We start from the raw sequence: 27,906 nt of genomic DNA, 5'->3' as shown, positions 1-27,906 counted from the left end.
CCAATATCAGTATAATCAAAAGCCTATTTTGGGCGTCTTCAACTGCACTCCGTTGCGGTGAACAAACAAAGTTGATGGAGGTGTGTCGGAGGCGTGGTGAAGGCGGGACTGGGGCATGTTTATCGGCCGAGCAGAGATGGGCACCTTCGCCCGATAATCAAAAAAAATGGCTGTTTTTAGTGCGAATTTAGGACCCTTTTTTTCCACGAACAAGTCCCAAAAAGTGCCCTAAATGACCAGATGACCACCGGAGGGAATCGGGGATGACCTCCCCTGACTCCCCCAGTGGTCACTAACCCCCTCCCACCAAAGAAAAAAACAACTTTAACAACTTTTTTTTCCAGCCTGTATGCCAGCCTCAAATGTCATACTCAGGTCCATCACAGCAGTATGCAGGTCCCTGAAGCAGTTGTTAGTGGGTGCAGTGGACTTCAGGCAGGTGGACCCAGGCCCATCCCCCCCTACCTGTTACACTTGTGCTGGTAAATGGGAGCCCTCCAAACTGCCCCCAAAACCCACTGTACCCACATCTAGGTGGCTCCCTTCAGCCATACGGGCTATGGTAATGGTGTAGAGTTGTGGGCAGTGGGTTTTGGGGGGGATTTGAGGGGCACAGCACCCAAAGGAAGGGAGCTATGGACTTGGAAGGTATTTTACTTTTATTTTTTACTTGTTACAAGTGCCCCCTAGGGTGCCCGTTTGGTGTCCTGCCATGTGAAGGGGACCAGTGCACTATGAATCCTGGCCCCTCCCATGACCCAATGCCTTGGATTTCTTCGTTTTTGAGCTGGGTGCCTTCATTTTCCATTATCGCTGAAAAACGAAACCGCCCAGTTCATATCCGCACATATCCGATGCATTTGCCTGGCACAAACCGTATTATCGAAAAAAAAGATGGCCGCCCATTTTTTTTCGAAAATACGGTCTGTCCCGCCCCTTCATGTACCCATTTTCGGACATAGACGCCCATGGAGATGGACGTTCGCGTTCAATTATGCCCCTCCATGTGACTTAGAATTTACGCGCACCACAGAGTATGCTTAGCAAGTTGTGCATGTAACTCAATTAGTGCTATTTGCTTGTTAACATCCAATTAGCAGCACTGATTAGCTAGTTAACCAGTTAAGTTACACACATTGTTATAGAATACGCTTCGATTTCTACTTAGAAATTAAGGCGCCATATAGAGAATCCTTGGGATAGTGTTGGGATAGACCTTGATTAAAACAAATAATCACTAGCAGTTATTTCATACATATTTTACTAGTACAAGTTTCTTTGGTAGAAGATACTGGCACAAAGAATATACTTGTGAGTTCTGTCTATGTGGGGAATACTGTGCAATCTTCTTCAAACATTCAGAATTTCAGATATAACTTCCCCCAGCAGCTCAGCCTTTTAAATTTCAGCTTATAACTGACTGCGGGATCTCTCATGGGATTTGTTATGTCAGTGGTATTGTTTAAATTGGTGTTATACGTACTAGTAATAAGGTTTTTGAACCTGAGAAGTTGGTAAATTTTTTTATGACTAATGGAAAATAGTGCACATTAGGTAAACCCAGTAATGAATATATATTAGTATACCTTACTGTACCTTACATTAGAGAACATAAGAACATAAGAGTAGCCATACTGGGTCAGACAATGGTGCGTCTAGCCCAGTATCTTGTTTTCCAAACAGTGGCCAAGCCAGGTCACAAATGCCTGGCAGAAACCCAAATTGTGGCAACACTCCATACTACAAATCCAAGGGCAAGCAGTTGCTTCACATGTCTGTCTCAATAGCAAACTATGGACTTTTCCTCCAGGAATATGTCCAAACCTTTTTAAACACAGATACGCTAACCACTGTTACCACATCCTCCAACAAAGAGTTCCAGAGCTTAACAATTCATTGAGTGAAAAAAAATATTTCCTCCTATTTGTTTTAAAAGTATTTTCATGTAACTTCCTCGAGTGTCCCCTAGTCTTTGTACTTTTGGAACGAGTAAAACATCGATTTACGTCTACTCGTTCTACAGCACTTGGGATTTTGTAGACCTCAATCATATCTCCCCTCATCTGTCTCTTTTCCAAGCTGAAGAGCCCTAACCTTTTTAGCCTTTCCTCATACGAGAGGAGCTCCATCCCCTTTATCATTTTGGTCGCTCTTCATACCTATAAATGTCCATTCTTCCTCCAGGTGGGGTAATATCTTGGATATTTAATCACACATTACATAAGCACCTTGTGCATTCAGAAACTTCCAAGTCCCACTTCTAGAAGGGCTGCCAGACAGTAGATGCATCATAACTCATTGATGATCTGTTGGCTCATGAATGCTGCAGCTAAGCAAAGTAATGTGTGGCTTTTGTTCTCTTGAGGCTGTTTTCCCTATAAGTAACAGGACTGTTTTCAAAAGTAAGCAAACCTAACTGTTCTTTGCTTACTTACCACATCACATATGCCTTCATTTGCTCCTCAGTGTGCAGTTTATAAACTCAGACAGGCCTACACAGTAACCAGGCTGAGCATTTAGTAAAAAATAATTGCTCAACGGTCCAAAACGGCATTTCTTGACCCATGTCCTTTACTCTCTTTTGAAAAAAAAAGAGCCTGCGATTTCTGTGGAAATGCAGAATGTAAATGCTTTTGATGTGTCAGCATTCAGTGCTGATAAAAGCATAAAATCAGGACCACTCACTTGCCAAAGATAAACAAAGTCATGAAATGTTCAAATAATTGTACAAGAGCCCTTAAGGGTCTTTCTCTTTTCAGCCAAAGTAATCACATGCTGATTGTCACCAAATATACAAGTGATTTGACCAGACAACAATATTACAATAATTCAGTTGCACATATATAATATTTATTAGGATTTTTTTACTGCCTTTTTGAAGGAATTCATCTATTAGATTGTAAGCTCTTTGAGCAGGGACTGTCTTTCTTCTATGTTTGTGCAGCGCTGCGTACGCCTTGTAGCGCTATAGAAATGCTAAATAGTAGTAGTAGTAGTAGTAAGATGGTGTACAGTAAGAATAGATCAAGCATGAGCAATAGACAATTACAGTAGTAAAAATATTCAAAAACAATACAAAGTATGGCATGGTATACTATTTACAATGTCAACACAATACGTAATAGAACATTATAGGTGATAGCAAAGGGTAAAGCAAACATATAGAAGGGTAAGAAAGTAGGAAGAGTTAGAAAGTAAGGTGATTGATTTAAATAAAGTTGCACATAAGGTCAGAGAAATGGTTAAATGTTATCTCAGCTAGAGTAGGAGTGGATAAATATGTCCTGCTGCAGTATATGCAGCCTGAGTACTCCTTGTGTGTGTGAGTGAGACTAGCGAGTTAGTTACTTCTTCCAGTAAAGGCCTGGTTGAAGAGCCAAGCTTTCACCTGCTTCCTGAAGTAGAGATAGTCTTGTATGAAGAGCAGCCTTTCAGGCAGTACATTCCAGAGTGTGGGGGCTACTCTGGAAAAGGCTCGCTTGCGGGTATCACATTGTGTAATGTCTTTTGGAGAGGGTGTGGTTAGTGAAAGTCCTTGGGAGGACCTTAGTGTCCTTGGCGATGTGTGGAGGATCATCCTATTTTTCAGGTACTTGGGGCCATTTCCTTTCAGGGCCTTGAAGATCAGACATAGAGTTTTAAATTTAGCCCTGTATTGTACTGGTAGCCAATGAAGTTTTTGCAAAAATGGTATGATATGGTCACGTCGCTTGCAACCTTCTATGAGTCTTGCTGCTGCATTCTGAATTAACTTGGAGCTGGTGCAGGCCCTTTGTAGTCAGACCATTGTATAGTGCATTGCACTAATCCAGTCTTGAAGTTATCATGGCATGTACAATTGGGATAAGATTTACCTTCTCGATGTAAGGAGAGAGGCAGTGTAGCTGTCACAAATAGTAGAAGCAGCTCTTGAAGGTTGCTTGGATTTGGGGAATCAGAGTAAGTGTTGAATCTAACTGTATTCCAAGGTTTCTGACTTGTGATTTGAGGGGTACTTCATACTTCCCAAAAGGAATTTTGATGTCAGGTATATCAATAGAAATCAAACAAAATAAAACATGGAAAAGAAAATAAGATGATACCTTTTTTATTGGACATAACTTAATACATTTCTTGATTAGCTTTCGAAGGTTGCCCTTCTTCGTCAGATCGGAAATAAGCAAATGTGGTAGCAGATAGTATATATAAGTGAAACTCCCAACATAGACTGAAAAAGAAGAGAAGGGCACATTTCCCTGTAATATATCCAGCTGCAAGCTATGCCAAAACATTTCACAGGACCCCACAGTCATTCACAAAGGAAAAATATTCAACATAAAGGAATCTTTCACATGCTCATCTTCCAATGTGGTATATATCATTCAGTGTAAAAAATGTAACTAAGGATGCTATATGGGATTTGCGTTCCAAGACGTATGAGGAGAGACTTGCTGACCTGAACATGTATACCCTGGAGGAAAGGAGGAACAGGGGTGATATGATATAGACGTTCAAATATTTGAAAGGTATTAATCCGCAAACAAATCTTTTCCAGAGATGGGAAGGCGGTAAAACGAGAGGACATGAAATGAGATTGAAGGGGGGCAGACTCAAAAAAGATGTCAGGAAGTATTTTTTCACAGAGAGAGTGGTGGATGCTTGGAATGCTCTCCCGCGGGAGGTGATGGAGATGAAAATGGTAATGGAATTCAAACATGCGTGAGATATACATAAAGGAATCCTGTGCAGAAGAAATGGATCCTCAGGAGCTTAGCCGAAATTGGGTGGCAGAGCCGGTGGGGGGAAGAGGGGTTGGTGGTTGGGAGGCGAGGATAGTGGTGGGCAGACTTATACGGTCTGTGCCAGAGCCGGTGGTGGGAGGCGGGGCTGGTGGTTGGGAGGAGGGGATAGTGCTGGGCAGACTTATACGGTCTGTGCCCTGAAAAAGACAGGTACAAATCAAGGTAAGGTATACACAAATGAGTTTATCTTGTTGGGCAGACTGGATGGCCCGTGCAGGTCTTTTTCTGCCGTCATCTACTATGTTACTATATTGGAGAAACAGGCCAGATGCTTAAAACAAGATTTAATCTGCATAGACATAATATGAAGAATGCTGGTGCCAGCCGGGTTCCTACCCCTGTGGGGCAGCACTTTACCAGACCAGAACACTGTACCAGTGATTTCATAGTAAGAATCCTTAAAGGTAACTTTAAAACAATACAGGAACGTAAGACCTTTGAAGTCAGGATGATTGAATATTTTGACACCCAACAGACAGGACTTAACAAGGACCTGGGTTTTCTAGCCCATTATAAACCATAAAGTTTTATTTCTCTGTTTATCACCCTCCTCACACCTACCCACACCCATCCTGTTAGACTATCAATGAAATGCTTTGATGTCCCCTTGCATACCTCCTACCCACCCCCACCCTCCCACCCTGTCAGACTGTCAAAGTAATGCTTGGATGTTTCACTTATATATACTATCTGCTACCACATTTGCTTATTTCCGATCTGACGAAGAAGGGCAACCTTCGAAAGCTAATCAAGAAATGTATTAAATTATGTCCAATAAAAAAGGTATCATCTTATTTTCTTTTCCATGTTTTATTTTGTTTGATTTCTATTGATAACCTTTAAGAGTGGACTATCACGGCTACCACACCTCTCCACTTAAGATGTCAGGTATGAATCCACTTGTGTTAGGGACCCAGAGAAGTTCAGTTTTACTTGGATACAGGCTAAGTTTGTTGTGTTTAGCCCATTCTTGAATTGATGTTAGACAGGTAATCAGTTTATTCAAGGCTGTAGGTAAGTCAGGTTCAATGGGTATGATTAGCTGCACATCATCCGCATAGATGTAGAACTGAGAGTCCATTGACCGAATCAGCTCAGCTAGTGGTTTGAGGTAGATATTGAACAGAATAGGTGACAGTATTGATCCTTGTGGTACCCCGCAAGTCAGTGTCCATGGTGGTGATGAGTTGCAGCTAAACATTATGGATTGTTGCCTGTCTGATAGGTAGGGTCTGAACCAAGCAAGTACTGTTCCATTGATACCTGTTTCTGTCAGTCGTGCTAGCATGATATCATGATCCACGATGTCAAAAGCTGCAGAGAAATCAAGCAATACTAACATTGAGGCGAATCCCTTGTCTCAGTTTCTGTGAAGATCATCTAGTAGGGATACAAGGACCGTTTATGTACCATAACCACGTCTGAATCCAGATTGGCATGGATCTAGCCAGTTTCTCTTTTCTAACCAGTGATTAAGTTGAACACAGACTGTTTGTTCTATGAGTTTCCCTAGAAATGGGATGTTTGATACTGGCCTGTAATTTCCAAGTTTGCCCTGATCAAGGTTGTTTTTCTTCAGCAGAGGGTGGACCACTGCCCTTTTTAATGTTGTTGGTAGCTGCCCATTAGAAAGAGAGGAGCCTGCTGCACTATTTTTGATGGGCTGGGATCGAGGGAGCAGGTAGTTGGTCAAAGGTCTCTTAAGATTTTGTCAAGGCTCTCCTCTGTCATTGGGTTAAAAGTGTCCCATCCATCTCTGTCACGAGAGGGCGAGTTTGTGCACCCCTGGTTGACTGGTTGGGGACTGGGTGAGATTGCCAATGAATCCTGGCAGAGACTTAATTTTGTTGGCAAAGTATGCAGCAAAATCTTTGCAATTCAGTTTAGACTGGGCAGGCGGGTTCTGTTGTGGGGGCTGCAGTAGGCTGTTTACTATACTGAACAACTGCTTGGTTGAATTGGCAGCCCTCTGCAATGCATTGTAAGAAATACTGTTTTTTGGTTGCTGTTAATGCTTGGCGGTACTTTGCCATGTGCTTCCTACAGTTTAGTCTGTCTTCATCCAGGTGAGATTTGCGCCATCTCCTTTCCAGTTTTCATCCTTCGCGTTTAAGGATCCGAAGTTCTGGAGAAAACCAAGGTCAGCGTTTGTGAGTGGGGCATAAGACCTTTTTTAGTGGTGCTGTTTTCTCTAAGGTCTTGGCTAAGTGTGTATTCCAGATGTCAACTTGTTCTGACACTGTTTTCTTTTCATCCACATGTGGATAGTCCAAGGCCTCAAGGAAATTCTCAGCGGTCAGCTTTTTTTTGTCTCTGATCTCCTTCCAAACTCTGGGAGGTGCCATTTATTTTAGGTGGCCACTTATGGGGAATTTAGTCCACAAAACCTTAGTCCACAAAATCATATATGGCGTAGTCCCAGGATACATGACAGACCTTATAGATCTGCCAATAAGAAACAAAGTCAAATCGTCAAGATCCTACCTAAACCTACACTACCCAAATTGCAAAGGACTGAAATACAAAACAACTTACGCATCTGGCTTCTCCTACATAGCGCAAAACTATGGAATGGCCTCCCAAAAGCTGTGAGAACAAAGCACGACCACCTGAACTTCAGAAAATCACTAAAAACCAACCTCTTCAAAATGGCCTACCCCAATGACCCCACGTAAACCTCTTCACCCAGCAACTCAGCATGACTATAATCATACTGGACAACACGCAATCTTCACCCCTTGCGACCCTCCACTTATAACTCATTCGATCACTACACAACCTTGTATCTGTTATCAACCGACTGGGCAAATGCCTTGACGGTACTATATAAGCCACATTGAGCCTGCAAATAGGTGGGAAAATGCGGGGTACAAATGCAATAAATAAATAAATAAATAAAAAATAAATAAATAAATTTAATTAGAAAATGGTCTGACCATGATAGGGGTGTTATTTCAATACTGTTATCCCAGAATTCTGGGATAGCCACCCCTTTGTAGAATACCAAGTCTAGTATGTGACCCTTTTCGTGGGTTGGAGAATTGATCAACTGTGTAAATCCTAGTGCTGTCATCGTGTCCAAGAAGGCAGCTGTGGTGGTAACTGGGGTTTTCATGTGTAGATTGAAGTCTCCCACGATCACCAGCCTAGGGTAATTCAGGGTCACTTGAGTAATCAGGTCTAGGAGTTCTTGCACAGATAATGTGTTGTTATGAGGTAACATAGTAACATAGTAGATGATGACAGAAAAAGACCTGCATGGTCCATCCAGTCTGCCCAACAAGATAACTCATATGTGCTACTTTTTGTGTATACCTTACCTTGATTTGTATCTGTCTTTTTCATGGCACAGACCATATAAGTCTGCCCAGCACTAACCCCGCCTCCCAACCACCAGCCCCGCCTCTGCCATCCAATCTCCGCTAAGCTCCTGAGGATCCCTTCTTTGTAAACCATGAGCAGCCAGATTGGTTTCTCCTCTTCAAGTTGTATTAAAAGAGTTTCAGGCTCAATGTTCCACTCAATGTGGAAATTAAAAAGAATAAGACCTTTCTTCCCAAGGAGTGTTTTCCGCAACCTGGTACAATCAATGGTGCTCAGTCATCTAGACTATTGCAACGCACTATATGCCGGCTGCAAAGAACAAATAATAAAGAAACTCCAAACAGCCCAGAACATTGCAGCTAGACTCATATTTGGCAAACCAAAATTTGAAAGCGCCAAGCCCTTATGAGAAAAATTACACTGGCTCCCACTTAAGGAACGCATCATGTTCAAAGTATGCTCACTAGTTCACAAAATTATTCATGGAGACGCACCACCTTAGATGTCAGACCTGATAGACTTACCACCTAGGAATGCCAGAAGATCATCCCGCACATTCCTTGATCTGCACTTCCCCAGCTGCAAAGGAATGAAATACAAAATAATGCATGCGTCAAACTTTAGCTACCTGAGCACACAGTTATGGAACGCACTGCCACGCAGCTTAAAATCGATCTACGAAAGAACGAACTTCCGCATATTACTGAAGACCCATCTCTTTAATAAAACATACCACAAAGATCAACCAACTTGAATATGCACAACTCGCCCATCTGTTTAGAACTGTTTCACTATATCTGCTTGTATATTATAACTTTGTTTAATTATCATCATGCTGACCAAGACTTTGTAATACTAAATGTTTATTTACAATATTCTTCCACTACTCATGATGTATTGTAAGCCACTTTGAGCCTGCAAAGAGGTGGGATAAGGTGGGATACAAATGCAACAAATAATAATAATAATAATGTGGCTTACATAGCACCATGAGGCGTAAGCTGCCTCCGGTGATGAAACAAACAGAGTGATGTGGTAGAGAATGAGATGTATGTATTACAGACCCATAATAGAATCGAGAGAAGAAGAGTTATATAATGTTCATTGCAGGTTATGGTTTCGTTGTGTTGCTGAGTCCAAGCACTTAAGTTGGATCAGTAAGGTATGCCTTCTCAAACAGGTCGGTCTTTAGTGATTTCCGGAAGTTGAGGTGGTCGTGTGTTGTCTTTATGGCTTTTGGTAATGTGTTCCATAGTTGCGTGTTTATATAGGAGAAGTTGGATCTGTGGATTGATTTATACTTGAGTCCTTTGCAGCTGGGGTGGTGAAGATTTAGGTATGATCGTGATGATAAAATCTGTATTAATTTTTTAACCCAGCAATAGCTAATACTTAACTTCTCAGGAAAGAAATTAAGAACCTGAATGTAACTCACCTTGAGCTACTACTGAAAAAGGTGTGAGCAAAATCTAAATAAATATATATATTTAGCTGTTTGTTGGGTTAATAATACAAAAACAGACAAACAAAAAATGGTAGTAATGATTGTGCTGCTAATCTAACACTGACATGGAGCAGTATTTTTATTTAGTAATTAACAGTGTAATGGGGAGAAGAGCTGTCATGTTGATTCTTAAGCTGGGGAATGTGATGAAAGATGATATCTGCGATCTCATCCTTTCCACTTGTTTAGGATTGTCAAAATGAGAAATGCCAGCATTATGAAAGCTCAGCTCTGCTCTTGATATGATAAAACCCTTCAAAAGCCAGCTTTCCACCCCCCCCCATCACCCGCCAATAGCACCATCACCTCTCTCTCTCTTGCTTTTTTCCCTTTTCTCTCTCCCAGTACTTGCTTTTTTTTTTTATTTATCCTGTTTTGTTAGATGGCAGAAATATAATTCTTTTCTTTTTTCCTATTATAAGCCACCATTTTTGTTTTATTATATGTTTCACAACCCCTAATGCCCTGCTGAAAATTACCTTGTTAAATGACAGTGTTTCAGAGCCATGAATCCTTTCCACCATTCCCTCTGAGGGTTGAAGCAGTCAACAGACTGTAAAGAATAAATAATAAAAAAGTATTGATTATTTTGATGACTGTGAGATTCAATTAAGTATTAATTTTGCCCTCCAGTGGACCTATCAAGGTATTCAAAAGGGAGGATTCAGCTTGGCTAAATGCGGTCTGAGTGCTTCAGCCTTAAATAGGGGAAAAATGTGTTTACCTGCAGTATTTGAAGAGGAATGCATTGATGCAAAGGGGCCAATATTTAAGTGCTGTTCAAATTAAGCCCCAGTGACAGTGACATTGTTTGCAGCAATATAAGTATTGACTACAGAAGTGCATTTCATGACAGCTTAAACTATTTGTATTGATTAACATTTTCATAGATTATCATGTGTCATATCAAAATTCACTTTTCAGACATGAATACATTAAAAACCCCATAGGCAAGCATCGACCAATGTGGTAATGGGACACAGGGAGCAACTAGCCAACCTGCTTGCGGGCTGGTCACCTGTTCTCTGCTTAGAAAGCATTTAGGCGTGAACTCTGAAAATAAATAGCTGCATGTTTTATTTTGTATTTATTTATTTTTTATGGTGGTGGGGCTCTCACTTGAGTTCTGTACTCATAAGGGTGTATCTTTGGCTGGGTATGTGGAGTTATGGGGTGTTCTGGGCATGACACTTTGACCCCAAAATGTCCTTCTGACTGAGACAAAGATAAACAGATCCAACGTATCAAGATGCCTCTATAAGCTTTGGACGTGTAATGCCCCTTTCCCCATCCCGGGGAGAATCACAGCAGTTGTAAGTATCTTCACCGATCTTATTTGGGAAAGAAACCTCTATAAATATTTATTGCCTAGTATCCTTAGCATGTGTTCGTGTCTTAGTTTCACTGCTGGAAACTGACACGAGTCCTTCTGTTCAGTCTTTGTAGAAACTGTTTTATGTTGATTTGTAGTTTGCTTAAAACAACAACAGGACAACAACGACATGCCTTCTGTCTTTGGGTAGCACTCTAGAAGCAGACATTGTTCTTGAAATAGCTGTAGACTGTTCACAGGGGGTACTCTTTTTCTGTACAGTTGGAGTTCACTCACAGCTTTTTTTTGTTTCCTTACTGCATTAAGGACAGAGCGAGGCGTTAAAAAAAAAAAAAACATACACGCAAAGCGCATCCCACAATTAAAGCTGTGTTGGTTATGTTGCTTTCAAAGAAAGTTTTTTTTTTCCCCTTCCTCCAGCAGACTCCTGAATCTCTCACATGCCAGTTGGGCTTTAATAGGGTGGGGAGTAATGGAAAACTCATTGGATCTGTAATAGCTCTTCACTTGACTGCAGCCAGCAGTAACAGCAGGAGCAGCCAGAGATAAGAGGAAGGGAGAGAGAGAGCGAGGGAGTGAAGTGAAAGACAGTGTACGTATACCAAAAGCTACCACTTTCCTCCCCCCCTCATTCTTATTTTTTTTACCCCTCCTTCCTCCCACCCCCATCCCCATCCTAGGATCCAATGATAGCTGGACAAGTCAGTAAGCCCCTGCTGTCGCTGCGGTGTGAAATGAACGCAGAGTCCAGAGGTGAGGACAAGGCAGCTACTTCAGACAATGAGGTGAATGAGCCCCTGCTTGTGCCTGTGGAATCAAATGACAGCGAGGACACTCCCAGCAAGCTCTTCGGTAAGTCTGACTAGCTGTTTTGATTTTTGGGGACTACCATGTTGGGCCAGAGGAGCACTCCTCCACCTTGTCTCTGTCTGTCTGTCTCTCTCGATCGCTCTTGTTTTCTTTTGTGTACTCAGTTTCACCGTAAAGTGTTCTCTGCTCTGCAGTACTTGGGACTTTAGCCTGCAGGTGTGCAGTCTTAATGTTGTCGTTTTGGAAGGAAGGCTTACTCACAACTGCTGGACTTTTATTTTCAAGGGCAAGGGAAGCAGCTGTGGTCATGGGGGGGGGGGGGGGAGGATGCTATTGCATGTACATTGAAGACTTCTTGGGTGCATCCCCCTCCCCCCCCAACAAAGTTTGATCTGTAGGTGAGACATGACTATAAGTATTCACAAACCAAAATCGACTCCAGCATTTCGGTTTATTATGAGGTTGTCACAGGCATGGAATCAAAGGTTTCAAAGGACAGTGCTGGAATCAACATTTTGTTCCCCCCTAAATAAAACAATATTCTAAAAGGGATGTGCTTGTTTTAAGAGTGAAAATATGTTCTTGGGCTCAAACTAATGCTATATTCCATGGGTAGATATAAGGAGAAGCATCTTCTTGGGGACATAGTGCCATCCCCAGTCGCTTCTGAAGTAGAAAAAAATTTTGAAAAGCTCCTCAAAGTTACTAATATTTATCATGATGAGAACATAAGTAGTCACTTGTCTCAGCCCTACAACATGCCAGAAAGGCATTTAAAAACAAACGAACAAAAAAGCCCCCCATTTGCCAAAATGCCACTGCTTTAAGTCAGCTATCTGCCATTGATATGAGTGGCATCCTGCATGCTTCCTCTGACAACTGTGATCTCCAATAAGGGAAAAGAGCAAGGCTGCTAAGGCGGGAGTTTGAGTGATAGGTGCCCCTTACATATCCATATGCACTCTGTTGGAAGTAGTGCTCTAAACCATGTTTCTCTCTACTGTCTGTGCTCTCGCCCCAACCTGTGCATCACTTTTCTGTTTCTTTTTTTACAGCATAGAAACTTGTTTGAATTTAGAAACTATACTTTGAAAAGAAGTGGAGGAGTGGCCTAGTGGTTAGGGTGGTGGACTTTGGTCCTGAGGAACTGAGTTTGATTCCCACTTCAAGCACAGGCAGCTCCTTGTGACTCTGGGCAAGTCATTTAACCCTCCATTGCCCCATGTAAGCTGCATTGAGCCTGCCATGAGTGGGAAAGTGCAGGGTACAAATGTAAAAAAAAAACACAAACAATAAGTAAAACCCAAGTGGGTGCTGACAGATGCAAGTGACATGACTGAGGATTTGAACCCGCATGGCTGGCTCTGTTCTTGAGAACAGATAATTATAATGTTCCAGATTTTGTAACTTCAGAGATAATTGTACCTTGTGTTCACCCCTGTCATTTGAAACAAATGTCATTCACTGCTAAGAATGCACACAGAGTGCACTTGAGTGTGTGCTGTATCCACATACTGTGAACTTTTTCCTGATAGTGCATTGCGTGATGGTTTGCGCTTGAATGCACAATTGGGAAAAAGTGCACACTGTGTGCATGTAACACACCTTTTTAAGAAAAGTGTGCATTAATGACATTTGTTTTCAAATGAAAAGGGGGAAAAAAATGAAACGAAAATTTTCAAGCTGCCCATCCCTGTTCTCCTGTAGGGAAAAAGTGAACATGGTCAAAATCAGTAAACTTAGAGTTCACTTTCAGGAATAACCCACTTCCTAGAAAAAAACGGAGATGCAGTTTAAATTCCCTCTTTCCTCTCGGTTGGCGGTGTTTTGGGAGAAGCAAAACTCTCCTTTACGATGTGTTGTTTGTTCAAGTGCCCTTGTTTCAGTCCATTTCATGCTAGTGAAAGTCTGTGACTTGTTCTGTCCTGCTGATGGTCTTCCCCTGTGCACGAAATTCAAACTGTTGGCAGGTTTTTATTTAGCATTCAGCTGATTTGATCTGGACATTTTTTCTTCGAGTTTTAATCTCTACTGTCTGTGATAAAGTCTTTACATTATGCTTACTCTTTGAGGGTTGATTGTTTTCCACAAGAACAGTCAACAGATATATGGTGTATTTAGAGAATGCACTTTCCTTCTTCATGACAGATCATAAATAGATCATGTTAATAATAATCTGTTGTTTGTCTTAGAAGTTACAGAGGGGAGAACGAACTAGGAATGCTTTGAATAACCCAAGATGGAATAATCAGCAGTGATGGTGTGAATGTAAAAGAGAGAGAGAGAAAAAAATACAAAAACTGCAGGAGATACTAAAGATCATAGATTCTCATTTACCAGTTTATCTAGCATCTAACAGTAGCAATCTCAATGAATTATATAAAATGCAGTAATATGTGAATGTGCAAAATTTCAATTGTCTGTAGAAAAGTTTTGTTCCTTTGCTGCTTTTCCTGGCCTTATTATGGTTTGTGTCTTGCGGTTTTATTATTGGGGGGTAGGGGAGAATGGAACGTAGACACTTTTCACTACGGTAATAACCCCTTCCCAGCCCCACTCACTATCCATTACAATAATGATTTTGCATAGGTCTACTCTAGATTTTTGTGTTCTGTTCATACATCATTTGCACTGTGATAAACCTGAAAGGAGATCAAATGGGTCAACGTAATAGTGCTCTCATTGGATGAGATTCAAAGTGGTGGGAATGTATAAGCAGGAGAATCTTTCAGAGTGCTATGTAGATTTATAATTGAAATGTAAAAAAATGGGGGATCTAAATGAATTATCTACAACAAATGTATTGCTGGTACCACTATTTAAAAATCCTGAATGCAATAGTGGAGTGTTATCCAAGTACTAAAAATCACACCTTTTACTTCTTTGTCACTATTCCTGTAGTCTTAATATGTTGCATAGTTGATGGTGGCATACTCCTTACACATCAAGCCTCAGCTGGTGCTTAGTACAGAGCAGGTAGGGCAAGAGCAGTGCACTATTTGCTCATGCTAACCTCAGAGGAAGTGTAATAGATCATGGCTTAACACCGATATTAGAGTAAGTGCCAAGAAAGTAAGACATTGGTGGGTTGGATAGAGCTGCACTTACCTTGAAGTTTGAATGCACATTCTGCTGAAGTAAAGGGATAATGTCATCTGGAGAGCACGCTTGGTTAAGATCTTGCTAATGATGAGTTCTGATTCTCGGGGGTGGTTGTCCTGTCTCCAATCGCTGCAAAAAATAAAAAGGAGAAAGCTTCTTATGATTTGTCCTTTCCTTGCTGTTATCGTGCCTGCTAATATTTCTTTTGCAACATTAAGGCGTTTGAGTTTTGAAATTTTGGAGATGCACACATACCAAATGAAGACAAAAATAAAAAGTTTATGTTTGCTTAGAGAGACAGTTTTACCAGATTCTTTTAGACTAACAATATGAATACAACCAACGGCATGTGTATTTTTACTGAGAAATAACTACAGATGCCCTCCCACCCCTTTATTCTAGCATGTTTCTTCCAGAAGTTAGCATGCATGCAACACCTTAACAACTAACAAGTCTTTTTAAAAATATCTGGTTGATTAGAATTTCTGGTAATCCAGAGGAGAAAAAGCATGTACTTGTCAAATCCAGCTACCCAAGTCTGCTTTACTTTATGTCATCATTCCACTCAAGCAGATGATACTTGGTTTACCTCTTGGAATATTGTCCGATAATGGCAAGCATTAATAACGATAAGCATGAAAATGTGTTTGTAAAGCATTTTTGTCTAAAGCATCACATGCACGTAACACAAAACTATAGTTAAACATTTAAACGTGGAGAAAAAGTAGGGTGGTTGCCACTTTAAAGGTTAATGGTTGATCTCACCCAAGGAAGGAGGTTTTAATATCCAAAAGATAATCAAAAGTATAGTGCGTCAATAAAAAAAAAAGTATCACCATATATTCAGTTTTTATTTGATTTTTATTTAATAACAATCAAAATTGATCATTATTCTAAAAATTTCCAATGAGTAGTTCTTACATTTTTGTGTACCCTCTTCTGTCCTTTTACAATATAGAAATGGGACTTCACATTTGATTTTCCTTAATTAATTCCATTTTCTGTTTTATACCTGAAGCTTTAGTTTAGTATTTTTATTCTTTCAAGGAAAGACTAGTTGGTGGTTATTATATGCCATCTGATGGCATCCGGATGTTAACTGTCTGATATATTTCTCTAATGTACTTCTGCAGATTTCTAAACAATTCAGGTGTAACCAAAAGCAGGAAAAGACAGCCGCAGAATCTTTCCTTCCAAGTGTATTTATTTGCAGTTCATCACTGGGACTATAAATTTGTGCTTGATGTTTTGAAATGCTTAGGGTTTTAATAACTTCCGTGATGACTAATCTAAGTCAAACAGGGTATTCCTGATCTCCTCGTCAAAGTTCTGTTTAACAATACGTTTCATACTGTTTCTAACAGCTGGATGATATGATGTTCGCCAAAACAAAGAGCAAAAAGAGAAATAAAATGTAGATAATTCAGTTGGAGAGAAATTGAACTATAGTCCCTATTAGCTCGTATTTTCTCTGATTGTGTGGCTTTTTTCCCCTAAGGGTTTACTAGTGCTTATACTTTTTGAAAGCGTCTCCTAACTTAGTTCCTGCCACCCTTATAAATCTAAGTATCTCAGAGTGCTGCTGTGCTGTTTGTTATCAGAGCCCAATTGTACTGATGAATACAGCTACGAACAGATAAAATGTGGCATCAGGGAAGGTGATAAACAAACAGGAAAACAGAAGCAGCAGTCACTTTATTGAAAGGAAATAAAACATCTTAAAATGGGTTCACATAATCTAGAAGTTACTGAAGATGTACCTGTTCAAAGAGACTTACAAAAAGAATCCTCCTTAATGACTTGTTTCCTAATCTATACCAGAACCAACCAATATTGATCCCTTCTGATTTGATTATTTTATCATATTATCATTATTGAACATTACATTTTTTCCTACTCTCACTTGTATGTTATGTATTATCATTTTATTTACCCTACCTACCTGTTATTCTTGTACATTAATTGTAACAATATGCTGAACCTCTTACTCTGTTAATGGTGATGCCATTGCTATATAATGTAAGCCACATTGAGCCTGCAAATATGTGGGAAAATGTGGGCTACAAATGCAGCAAATAAATAAATAAAAATATTAGAGACATAAAGGAGAATTCATAATAAATATATGAAAGAAACGAGCAAGTTACTGTGTGAAGAAGTTTAGCTAACATTGCTTTTTAAACAGGTTTAAACTGTTATATGCAGAGGGGAAACAGGATGACCACTGTGAGCCTTGTGCTGTGGGAAGTACTTTGAGGTTTGTCCTACTCACATTTCTTCTAGCAGGACAGGAGCCCCCCCCCCCCCCCCCCTTCCTCTGAAGCTTGAACTGCTCAGGGCTGGCAAATCTTGTAAGATTAAGGGGCCCTGCATGGTTCAAACTTCAGAGGAGGGACAGAGATAAGTAAGTAGCTCTGCTGGATTTCCCTTTCTGGACAGAGGGAAGAGGAGGCGAATCATACTAAAGGAAGGATGTTGAAGAGGATAATACCATGGAGAAGAGGCACTCATACAGGCTGATTTCCCTTAGTTCCTGCAGCTCTTCAAATCTGCCCTAGTCATATGTTTAATGCTGCATTTCTCACTTCAGTCCTATGCTATTAATACCTCAATACATCCAAATGTAATATTAACAATTGATAGGTGACTTCAATAGGAATGACTTTAATAAACAGGGCAGAGGTTTTCAACCCAATCCTCGGGGCACATCCAAGCCAGTCAGGGTTTTCAGGATATCTCCATTGAATTCAGTGGGGATATCCTGAAAATCCAGACTGGCTGGGTATGTCCTGAGGACTGAGTTGAAAACCTCTGAAAGAGGGGATGAGTTATAAAGAAATACACCCACACACATGTGTATCATTTATTAACTTATTTCTTCAGTTTCTTTATCATGCTCTAGTTAAATGTATCTGAATTTTATTTTAAAGTAAAATTGTAGTAGATTAAAAAAAATTGATCTAGAAATGATGGAGCAGCTTTCCCGGGGGTACATAAATGCATGTATTTGTAGTTTACAGATATACATGGCTCCAAAAATTCATTCCTGTCAGAGTCCTCAGATCCTCCTGACATATCTTGAAAATGTTTTTATTTACATTTATTACAAATTTGATACCCTGCCAAATTTCCAAAAAATGGGTCTAAGCAGTTTACAAATCTAAAATCATTCAAAGAAAACAGAGAAGAACCACCATAATCATGATAAGACTGTAAACAATCTGTAGCAATAGAACAGGATAGGCATTCACAAAACATTGTACCACAACTAAAAATTAAACAAGTAAACAAAATCAAGGGGGGATGTTTATTAAGCTACACTAAGCAACTAGCATAGCTGTTAGTGTGGATCTGTACCAAAGGGGTAGGATCAGGTAGGTCAAGGGTGGAGATGGGGCGTGGCCTGTACTGAGCTAGTGCACAGGATATTACCACATCCTTCATTTCATAACTGCTCATATCACGATTGCACTTAATGCTCAGGTAACATGGCAGGTGGCCCTAAAAAATAATCAACCTAAATCTCCAGAACAATGGCTGACCCCAGATGAAATCCCCCCCCCCCCTTGTACAGGCTACCCCTTCAAGATCAGTACCCTATCCAATCCTCCAATCTAATTCTCCCAAGTCAAGAGCCTCCTCCTTAAAGAACCCCCTCAAAACAAAGGCCCACTCTAGAGAAAAGCGACCCCTCCTCTGAGTAAAAGACAATTGGTCCTTATATGACATATTGACTCTAGCAAAAGTATGGCAAGACTTCTACTGCCCAGAGACACCATTTTGTACCAGGACTCTGATGGGGCAACAGTGGAAGGGGTCTGCTTCTGCCCTGTATACCTAACTACAAGGAATTGCTTTAGTAAGTGATAGGGGAGGGGTTAAGGGAATAAGGGGAGGGTCAGGACATGATCCCTATGGGAAGCCATTGGATAGAGGAGGAACTTTGCTTTAGGGAGAGGGGCTTTGATTGGAGGAGGGGGGTTTGATCAGAGGCGGGTTTGAGGTTGACCCTTGACTTTGGGAACATTGAATGGGGAGGTATTGATCTTGGAGGGTTGGACTGATTTGTGGTGGGGAGGGTTGATGAGGGAGAGTTTGATTTGGGGGCTGGAATCAGATGGGGGGGGGGGGAATTTCTGGCTATTTTTTTTAAAATTTAAATTATGATATGGGGCAGTGCTGGGGCCTAGTAAATATCTGCCCTATTCAGTAAATGCAGAGCAGATGCTGGCCACACATCCTGCATTTACCACACTACACAGGCTTTGCACTTAAGGTACGATAAGTACAAACATTTACTGCATTTTAGTAAACAGGCTCCAAAATATGAAAGTTATTAGAGGGACAGGGAAACACAGACATACACAGTGAGAGAGTAAACTTGTTAGCCTTCTGTTCAAGTGTACAGCGCTACGTATGTCTAGTAGCGCTTTAGAAATGATAAGTAGTAGTAGTAGTTTTCTATGGAAAATTAGGCTACAAAAAGTGAATAAAGATTTGAGCTCAGTAAAGCATGAGTCCAGAGAAGGTTAATTGAATATTCAGAGACTTCAGACTAGTACCACTCGTTCACAAGAGACAGAAAAGAGTGCTTGATCAGAATATCTCAAATTTCCTTTTCTGGGCATCCTTTCTTGTCGAGAAAATGCTCACTCTCAGATTTCGCCATGTGCTTTTTAACACAGTTGTAGTAGTAAAAGGTTTTTTTTTTTGAGAATTTAATGGTCCCACGTTTTTCATTTGGGATTTTGTTTGATTTTTGAAGGGATTTATGTGATTAAAAGCTTTTTGAAAGCGCCTCTTAATTTCAGTGTACTGTAAATTGGGCTTCCGCTGTGCCCATTCTTATCAGAACCCCATGTCCACATCAGGTTTCTACACGTAAAGTGTAAAATAGATCATCTTGTTGAAGGGGAAGTGGATTCGGAGAAGGGAAGAGAAGGTGCTTGCCTTTCATTTAGAAAATGAGCCCAATTGAAAGAAATAATAGAAAGTGGGACACACACACACACAAAAAAAAATATGGTGATTTAGAAATAAGATGAAAAGAAGACATGACAGTTGCTGGGTCTAATTATCTAGCTTGTACTGCTGCTTTGAAATCTGACAAGGAACTGGCTGGATTTCAGTTCACAAAAGCAGCCATTTCTAATACAAAAAGAGAGGAAATCTAAAGATCTTCCACCACTTGAGGTCATTTTTGGGGCAGGGTGAAGAAGTTCACATCACACATCAGTCAATTGGAATCTTTATATTATTTGCCCACTTGTTTACTGTTCTTTGCACCTTCTGAGCAGAAATTTTAATTGACCAATGCTAGTGAAGAAAAATTCTAGCGTGATAGAATTTTTGAACTACAATTTCTAGAATGCTGTCAAATCTTTAATGATTTTCCTCCTTGTATTTTTTTAACCTTGATATTCTTCTGAAGGAGGAAGGAACTAAATATACATTTCATGGTTACATAGTACATAAGTGTTGCCATACTGGGACAGACTGAAGCCCATCAAGCCCTGTATCCTGTTTCCAACAGTGGCCAATCCGGGTCACAAGTACCTGACAAGGTCTGGTTATATCAGATATAGCAAGTGTCGCTCAGTAACCTGGTTTTTAAAACCATCTGTGGCACTCAGGGTGACTAGATCAGTTTCTCTGTTTTAATGATTTTTTGTTGTTGTTTTAAAGAATTTGTTTGTCTATGCTAAGGTTTGGACTTAAACTCCTGGCTATTTTGAAAGGAGGTACTTATTACACATGTGTAGCAGACTGATAGTTTGTGAGAAACCTGGTGTTTTTTTGATTGTGAACCTTGCTGGATTTTTTTGAAGATAAGGAATGCATCCGGAAAGTGCACATTTCAAAGAAGAAGAAGACCAGGGGATGGGGATATTTTGCCTGTGTGGACTTGAATATTGCTTCTGCACCTCTACGGCCTGCTAGGCGGGCATCTCTTATGTCCAGCTGTGAGCAGGATCCTGCATCTTATGTTAAAAGAGAAAGATGGTAAAGCACTCATGTCCAGCTGGCACCCTATTGGGTTCCAAGGTGTAGGTGGCATTTTATGTGGAGTTTCCTGATGTTGGGTTGATTCAGGAAACATTTCCCAAAGCAAGCACAGCCGTAGAAAGCTCAGTTACAGTATCTGCTCTCCTGCAGATGCATGCTCTCTCTAATGATGGAGTCTGTACAGTGCTGGGTATTTTTACATGTTTTGTTTTCTCCTGGGTTGCCAACTGGATCCAGATTCACCTGACAGGTTTGATCCAGTCCTGGGTTTACCCCATTGCATGCAGGGACATGTAGTTCTGATTTCTCCATTGCATTCCCTAAGAAAAGGAAAACTACAGTCCCTGCATGGAATGGGATAAAGTCAGGACTGGATCCACCCTGTCAGCGAATCTCAATCTAGTTGACATCCTTACCTGAAATAGGGTTGCGGGTTTGTTTTCTTCTGATGGATGTGAATGCTTTTTCTTTGTTCTAGTGCCTCATGAGTCACAGCTAAAGCCACTTAACATATGTTACTGTATTAATGGGCATTATTAGTAACGAGGCTGTATTTTATAAAATGAGACCTGTGGTAAAATAACATGCATTAATGGTGTTAATGCATGCTGGTAACTCTATCCTTTAAATTGTGCTTCATTTCTCCCTCACATCCTATGTGCCCTTCCTATTTATTTGTTTTCTTTTCTTTCATTTTACTTTCTAAGGTGTCATTTTTCGAAGACGTGCTAAAAAGTGGCCTGTGCTACTTTTAAGCAGGTGGCTTTCTCGTGCTCTCAGGCCACCTCATAGCGCGTCTGCCAAAAAGCCGAATTTCTATTTTACGGCAATAATGGCCAAAAATTTGCACCTGGCTCTTTACCGCTGAGCCCTTACCACCTTCTGTTTACTTGGAGGTAAAGGCGCATGCACTAACCCTGTGGTAATCGGGCAGTGTGCAGCAATGTGGCTGCTCTGTCAGTTACCCCCACGGTAGAAACTAGCAAATTATTTTTTACCACAGGAAACTGCGCATGCCAACTTCAGAACTACCGCCGGGCTCCTGTACTACCGCTGTGGTAGGGCCGATTTGGCCTGCGCTACCCACGTGGTAGCACTACCACACCTTTGTAAAAGGGCCTCTAGATGTGCCCCTCCGTCTCCTGCATGTTATTACTTACCAATACAATTGTTTATTGCTTTTTTACTTGCAGTTAGACATACATAGTACTGTACAGATAAATATATGAGATGACTCCCTTTTCACTGAGCTTATTGCCGAAGCAGAAAAAAGCACAAAGATTTGTGGAGTTTCATTTATTATGGAAATGCTTAAAACCAACAAGGCAATTTTTGGCTATTTTAAACTATTATGAACCTCATTTGCCATCTTTGGTGATTAGGATGTTATTATTAGTGCAAATTAGTTTTGTTAAGGATATGGGGGAGGGGAGATATGATAATGAGTGGAGTTGACCGGGTAGATGTGAAGCGTCTGTTTACGCTTTCCAAAAATACTAGGACTAGGGGGCATGCGATGAAGCTACAAAGTAGTACATTGAAAATGAATCAGAGAAAAATTTTCTTCACTCAACGTGTAATTAAACTCTGGAATTCATTGCCAGAGAATTTGGTAAAGGTAGTTAGCTTAGCAGAGTTTTAAAAAAGTTTGGATGGCTTCCTAAAGGAAAAATCCATAGACCATTATTAAATTGGACTTGGTGAAAATCCACTATTTCTGGGATAAGCAGTATAAAATGTTTTGTACTTTTTTGGGATCTTGCCAGGTATTTGTGACCTGGATTGGCCACTGTTGGAAACAGGATGCTGGGCTTGATGGACCTTTGGTCTTTCCCAGTATGGCAGTTTACCCTAATGGACCAGCTTAATTCCACCAGATCACCTACGATACTCCTGCTAAGACGTCGACGCTTACTCTGACCCCAATGTTATACTCAATTCCTCATCTTCTTCCCTCCATCCTTTACCATTTCCCTCCCATTCTCCATCCCTTTCACCTATCATATCCTTGTCTACCTTCCCTATTCTAGTTCATTACGTTCTTTTCACATGTCCTTTGTAATGCCTTTCATAATGTAAGTAGTTATGATCATCACAATTTATAATACTGTTCCTACATTTCCTTGTTTTTACTGTATTCTTTACCATGTAAGATGCTTTCTTTTACTATGTAAGCTGCACTGGACCTGCTGTATGTGGGAAAGAGCAGGGTACAAATGTAATAAATAAATAAATACTTGTATGTACTTATGTATTTGCCAATGGATGAAAAAATGGTTTTCATTTTGCATAATGTACAGCATTTAAGGATATGTAGAATGTATATAGAAATAGCAGCAATGTTAGAAATGGAAATTTTGTCTTAACGCACACACACTTAATGTTGGATATTGACAGACAAGTCAGGTGGGATTGGGGTCTTTGAGATAAAACAGTGAAGTCAGCTGCAACCTCCTGGTGTACTGAAGGCGGGGCCCACCCTAGCCAACCAGATAAATCAGACACAAAATCTTTAGAAACAATCTACATAAAAAGAGGAACAAGGTGTGGGTGGGAAGGATCCAAACTGATAATTTCCACCAGCTGTAGGAGTCACTGCCTTCTCTAAAGCTCCAAAATTAGAATTACAGCAAATAAACAGTAAGAATCAAGGTTAGGTCCAGCAGATAGACCAGTTGATGTGTCCGTCTAAAAGGGAAATCTTCAGGGGCATATCAGAATCTGGAGATCCTATCTGACGTTATACTACTGGTCTAGGCAATGTAGTTTATTCAAGCACTCATACCTTAGTCACGGCTTTTGAAGAAGAAACCAATTTTTCCCTTACATGTTTGAATTTTGCATCTAATAGCTTCAAGATGTACTTTAAAATTACCCCGAGGCAGGAACTTAACACTTGTAACCAAAAGCCACAGGGGTCCTTTGACAAAGGTGCACTGAAAAATAGTTTGCGGTAGTGTAGGCGTGGGTTTTGGACTCACACCAATCCATTTTTCAGTGTGCCTGTAAAAAAGGCCTTTTTAAAAATGTTGCTGAAATTGGACATGCGGCAAAATGAAAATTGCAGCGCATCCATTTTGGGTCTGAGACCTTACCGCCAGCCATTGACCTAGTGGTAAAGACTCATGTTGTAACCGGGCGGTAATGACCTACGCGCATCAAATGCCACTCGGCACACATCCGTTATGTGCGTCCAAAAATAAAAAATAGTTTTTGGACACGCGTATCGGACATGCACCAAAAATGAAATTACCATGAGCCAAGCAGTAGTCAGGCAGTAATTCCATTTTGGCTCGCATTGGGCCCGCGTAGATGCTTATTCGGCTTAGTTAAAGGGCCCCACAATTAGCAATGTAAAGGATCATCTGCTTATCTTGAAGAGTCTTAATATGTGACACATTTGAATCAGAGCTTGGATTTATTTGTGCTACAAAACTCTTTGGAAGGACTCATGTTAGCATCCTCAGCATCCTAGAGTTTAATAGCTGTGCTAGTTATAGTCTGTACCATCCGTATATAGCATGTTGTTGGGCAAGGCATGATATTGCTTCCTTTACCTCACAGACACATTCTTTTGCAAAAACAGCTTCAACAGTAGCTAAATTGCACTTCTGGTTATAATCTGCTTTCCTCAGTTTGTTGTAAGTGAACCTGGCAGAGCAGCTAATTAAAGCGATATACACATTTGGGACCAAGTACTGAGCATGGGACACTGAATAAATCCTACTTGCTTTTTATTTGCACAAGTTCACGTGGGAATGGTTGGAATGGATAAGACAAGGTGTGGAAAATGTGCCTGAAAAAATGTGTTCTTTGCCTACCAGACAGAAAAGCAAAAACCTCATGGGGATTAACAAAAATCAGATCCGTTTCTTTGTCGGAAACTGCGAGAGTCAGAAGGGCAATTAGTACAAGAAATAAAACACAAATGCCTGTTTGTACAGGGCTGGAGGAGAGAGTGGAAGGAATAAGAACTAAGGGATTCTATGCAAATCCTTTACGTACCTCTAATAATGTAGTGATAAACATAATTATTGGGAATAAAAAGTCAAATCATATATTGTTACCCCTTTAGTAAAATATTGTATTTGGTACATCAGTGTTATTATAGAGGGATCCCCTGCATCCTGGCCAAAAGGATTATTCCATGTGTGTCTGACCATCGTTGGTGATCCTCTCTAAAGGGTTGTTCCAACTTCCTTCGCTATTACTGGAGTATTTCACCTTTACTTGACTACTACTGTTTTCCTATAAAGGCCCCAGATTGTGGAATAAATTACCTTTAAAAGAACAGTCCAATCTTCTCTAATTCCAAAAGTTACTCAAGGCATGGTTTTTTGAGTTAGCATCCTATTGGGTTAATTATATTTTGGCCTTTCCTCGGGTTAACTATTTTATTTTAGCTTGTTGAGTTTTATTTTATTGTATTTGTAAACTTCATTGTAAAGTTTTTATTTTATGCTTTAATTTTGATCCACTTTGCTGCAATTTTGATTGTGAAAGGTAGAATATAAAATGTATCAAATCAAATCACTACAGGTCAAAACCCCCTGGTGGGGGGAAAGAAAAATGAGCACAGAAGAAGCAAACCTAGAAATATTAGTATTTCACTGACCATGCTCTGTTAAATATATGATTCTTAGGGCAAAAATGATATAACATAATAGTGCCTGATACAACTTAGGTTTTCCATATTTCTCAAACAGGCAGACCGGCTAGTGTTGAGATGTGACTGGGGTGACAATGAGAACCTGACTGGTTGGTGGATGTGTAGTGTCATTGCTCCCCAGAAAACTGCAGTAGTGTGTTGTGTGCAGTCATGCTGGGCCGAGAGGGCACCCTTGTTTGGAAACATGGCTGGGTTGTGGGGGAGTAGAATGTCAGGTTAGCCTCACAGTAGAGAAACTGCGGAAGCTAGAGTTCCGTATTGTGGCTAGGCTGCAGGTAAAAGTTCAGATAGAATGGCTTGTGTTTAATAAACCTGCAGCCAAATGTTTCCCATATTCTGTATCAAGTGCAAATTCTGTTTGTTTTATTCTTATTTCAGTGTGTCTATGTGTGTGTGGGGGAGGGGGGGGAGAGGAACAGGATTTGCTACAGCTGCTGGTATTAGGGTGACCTCATTTTAGGTCGTAGAAGTTGGAACTGAGATGTGTATCTCAGTGTGTCTCACTTAGTATTGTAGAACAGAATTTGCCAACATACAGCCTGTTCTGAAATACAAGAGAAATGGACATTCTTACACTGAGTATGTGCAGCACAAACATCCATTTTAGAAAAATAAATGGATATAATATTGACGGGTTCAAAGCCAGCCATAACTGGTTATCTTTGCCACCTTAGAAATATAACCAATTATTATTCCGATGCTGTCACAGTTACTGGGGGAGGGAGGGAGGGAGGGAACAAACCTCTACTAGGGTATTAAGAGGGCAACTCCTTGAATCCCTCTAATGGAATGCTGCCCAATAACAGCTGTTTACCAAATCCTAGGCATGACGTGCTTTGAAGAGGGTGTAACTTCCACGTCAATCTTTTAGTACATACTACTACTACTTATCATTTCTATAGCGCTACTAGCTGTACGCAGCGCTGTACATTTGAACATGAAGAGACAGTCCCTGCTCAACAGAGCTTACAATCTAATTAGGACAGACAAACAAGACAAATAAGAGATAGACGTTTAGTCCGCTTATCAAGTTTGTTAGGGCTTTAAGTCACGTTATTTGCCCCTTAACATGACTTAAAGGGGACTAATGTAGCTTGACTTAATTTACCACAGTGATATTTAAGTTGCAGCAGGTTATACAGTAATGAGATGCAAAACATGCAAAGCAGCTCATTACTGGATAAATACTAGAACACGAATTGCAATTTGCACTGGGTGCACATCACAAGTCATGCTATGGTCCAGAAATCCTATTTTCTGCTCCCTGGCCAGAGCATGCAGGGCCTGTGCTGTTTCACTCACCCCTCATCACTTCCCCCACTCCCTCCACTTCTCTGCATCCTCCCGATCAATGCCCCCTCACCTTCCAATTACTCCCTGCATCCCCCAATCAATACCCCTCACCCCTGACCACTCCTTGATTCCCCTGATCAATCTCTCTCACCCTTTGATACTCCCTGCATCTCCCAAGCAAGCCCCCTCACCCCGATGACTCCCCGCATCCCCCTGATTATCCCCCAATCAATTCTTCTCACCCCCAAGGGCCCCCCACTATGGTAGAAGACTTACCATATTAGTCCCTGGTGGTCCAGTGGTCATCGGGCAGGAATGGTCCCCAGTCACTCCTGCTCTGCTGATACCTTCTTCGAAATGGTGCCCCTGGGGGGGGAGGCTAAAGTTGCCTACCTGGTTGTAGCTGTAGACTGTATGCAGTATGATGCGCATAGAACCTCTTGCTCACTCTGCAAAAAAACTGCTGGTTGAGGCCTCTATCACACACATACATACGATTTGCAAATCATATGCCTTCGAAAAGTGTGAGACGTGTGCTACATACATAGAACTGTCGTACTACATGCTTTCACATGTGCTTCATGCCCGGACCACTGTCAAAGCATACAGCTTTTCTTTAAGATACTTCACACTGTAATTAACCTTTTTAGAAAACATTAACAGTTTTAATAAAAAACAAACAAACATTAACAGTTTTAATAAAAAAAACAAACAAACCTAAGTGATAGGGTTGGAAGCACAGAATAACAGTTATTCTATGCTTCCAACCCTATCACTTAGGTTTTTTTTTTTTTTCCATTGAAGTCATGTCTTGTGAATGTTATGGTGGATCATATCACTACCGTGCGTTAACCTAGTTATACATTCTACAGCATTGCAAGACTAAAAGGAGACACTGAGCAGTCCTTTTACTATGGTATGTTAAATTTTGCAGTTACAGTGCTGTCATGCAAGAAATTGACATGCAGTAACTGCACATTTAACGTGGCACGTACTAGGGGGCATGCCAAGCAGGTTGCATATTAAAATGTACATTAGCACATGGTACACTGGTCAAAGGGGGCACTAAGTGGATTGGCACTAA

The 27,906-nt window shown here is 40.6% G+C and overlaps 1 protein-coding gene across 1 annotated transcript in view; it reads left to right on the top strand.

The window, feature by feature from the left end:
- POU6F2 (POU class 6 homeobox 2) overlaps window positions 1-27,906 on the top strand; it is a 768,824-nt gene that overhangs the window by 141,157 nt on the left and 599,761 nt on the right. Inside the window, exon 2 of the mRNA XM_030190008.1 lies at window positions 11,623-11,794. Coding sequence (XP_030045868.1) covers window positions 11,623-11,794 — 172 coding nt within the window. The remainder of the gene's footprint in view (window positions 1-11,622; window positions 11,795-27,906) is intronic.

This window comes from Microcaecilia unicolor, chromosome 1, assembly GCF_901765095.1.
Source record: "Microcaecilia unicolor chromosome 1, aMicUni1.1, whole genome shotgun sequence".
Classification (NCBI taxonomy): domain Eukaryota; kingdom Metazoa; phylum Chordata; class Amphibia; order Gymnophiona; family Siphonopidae; genus Microcaecilia; species Microcaecilia unicolor.
This window is presented reverse-complemented; position numbering and strand designations above follow the sequence as displayed.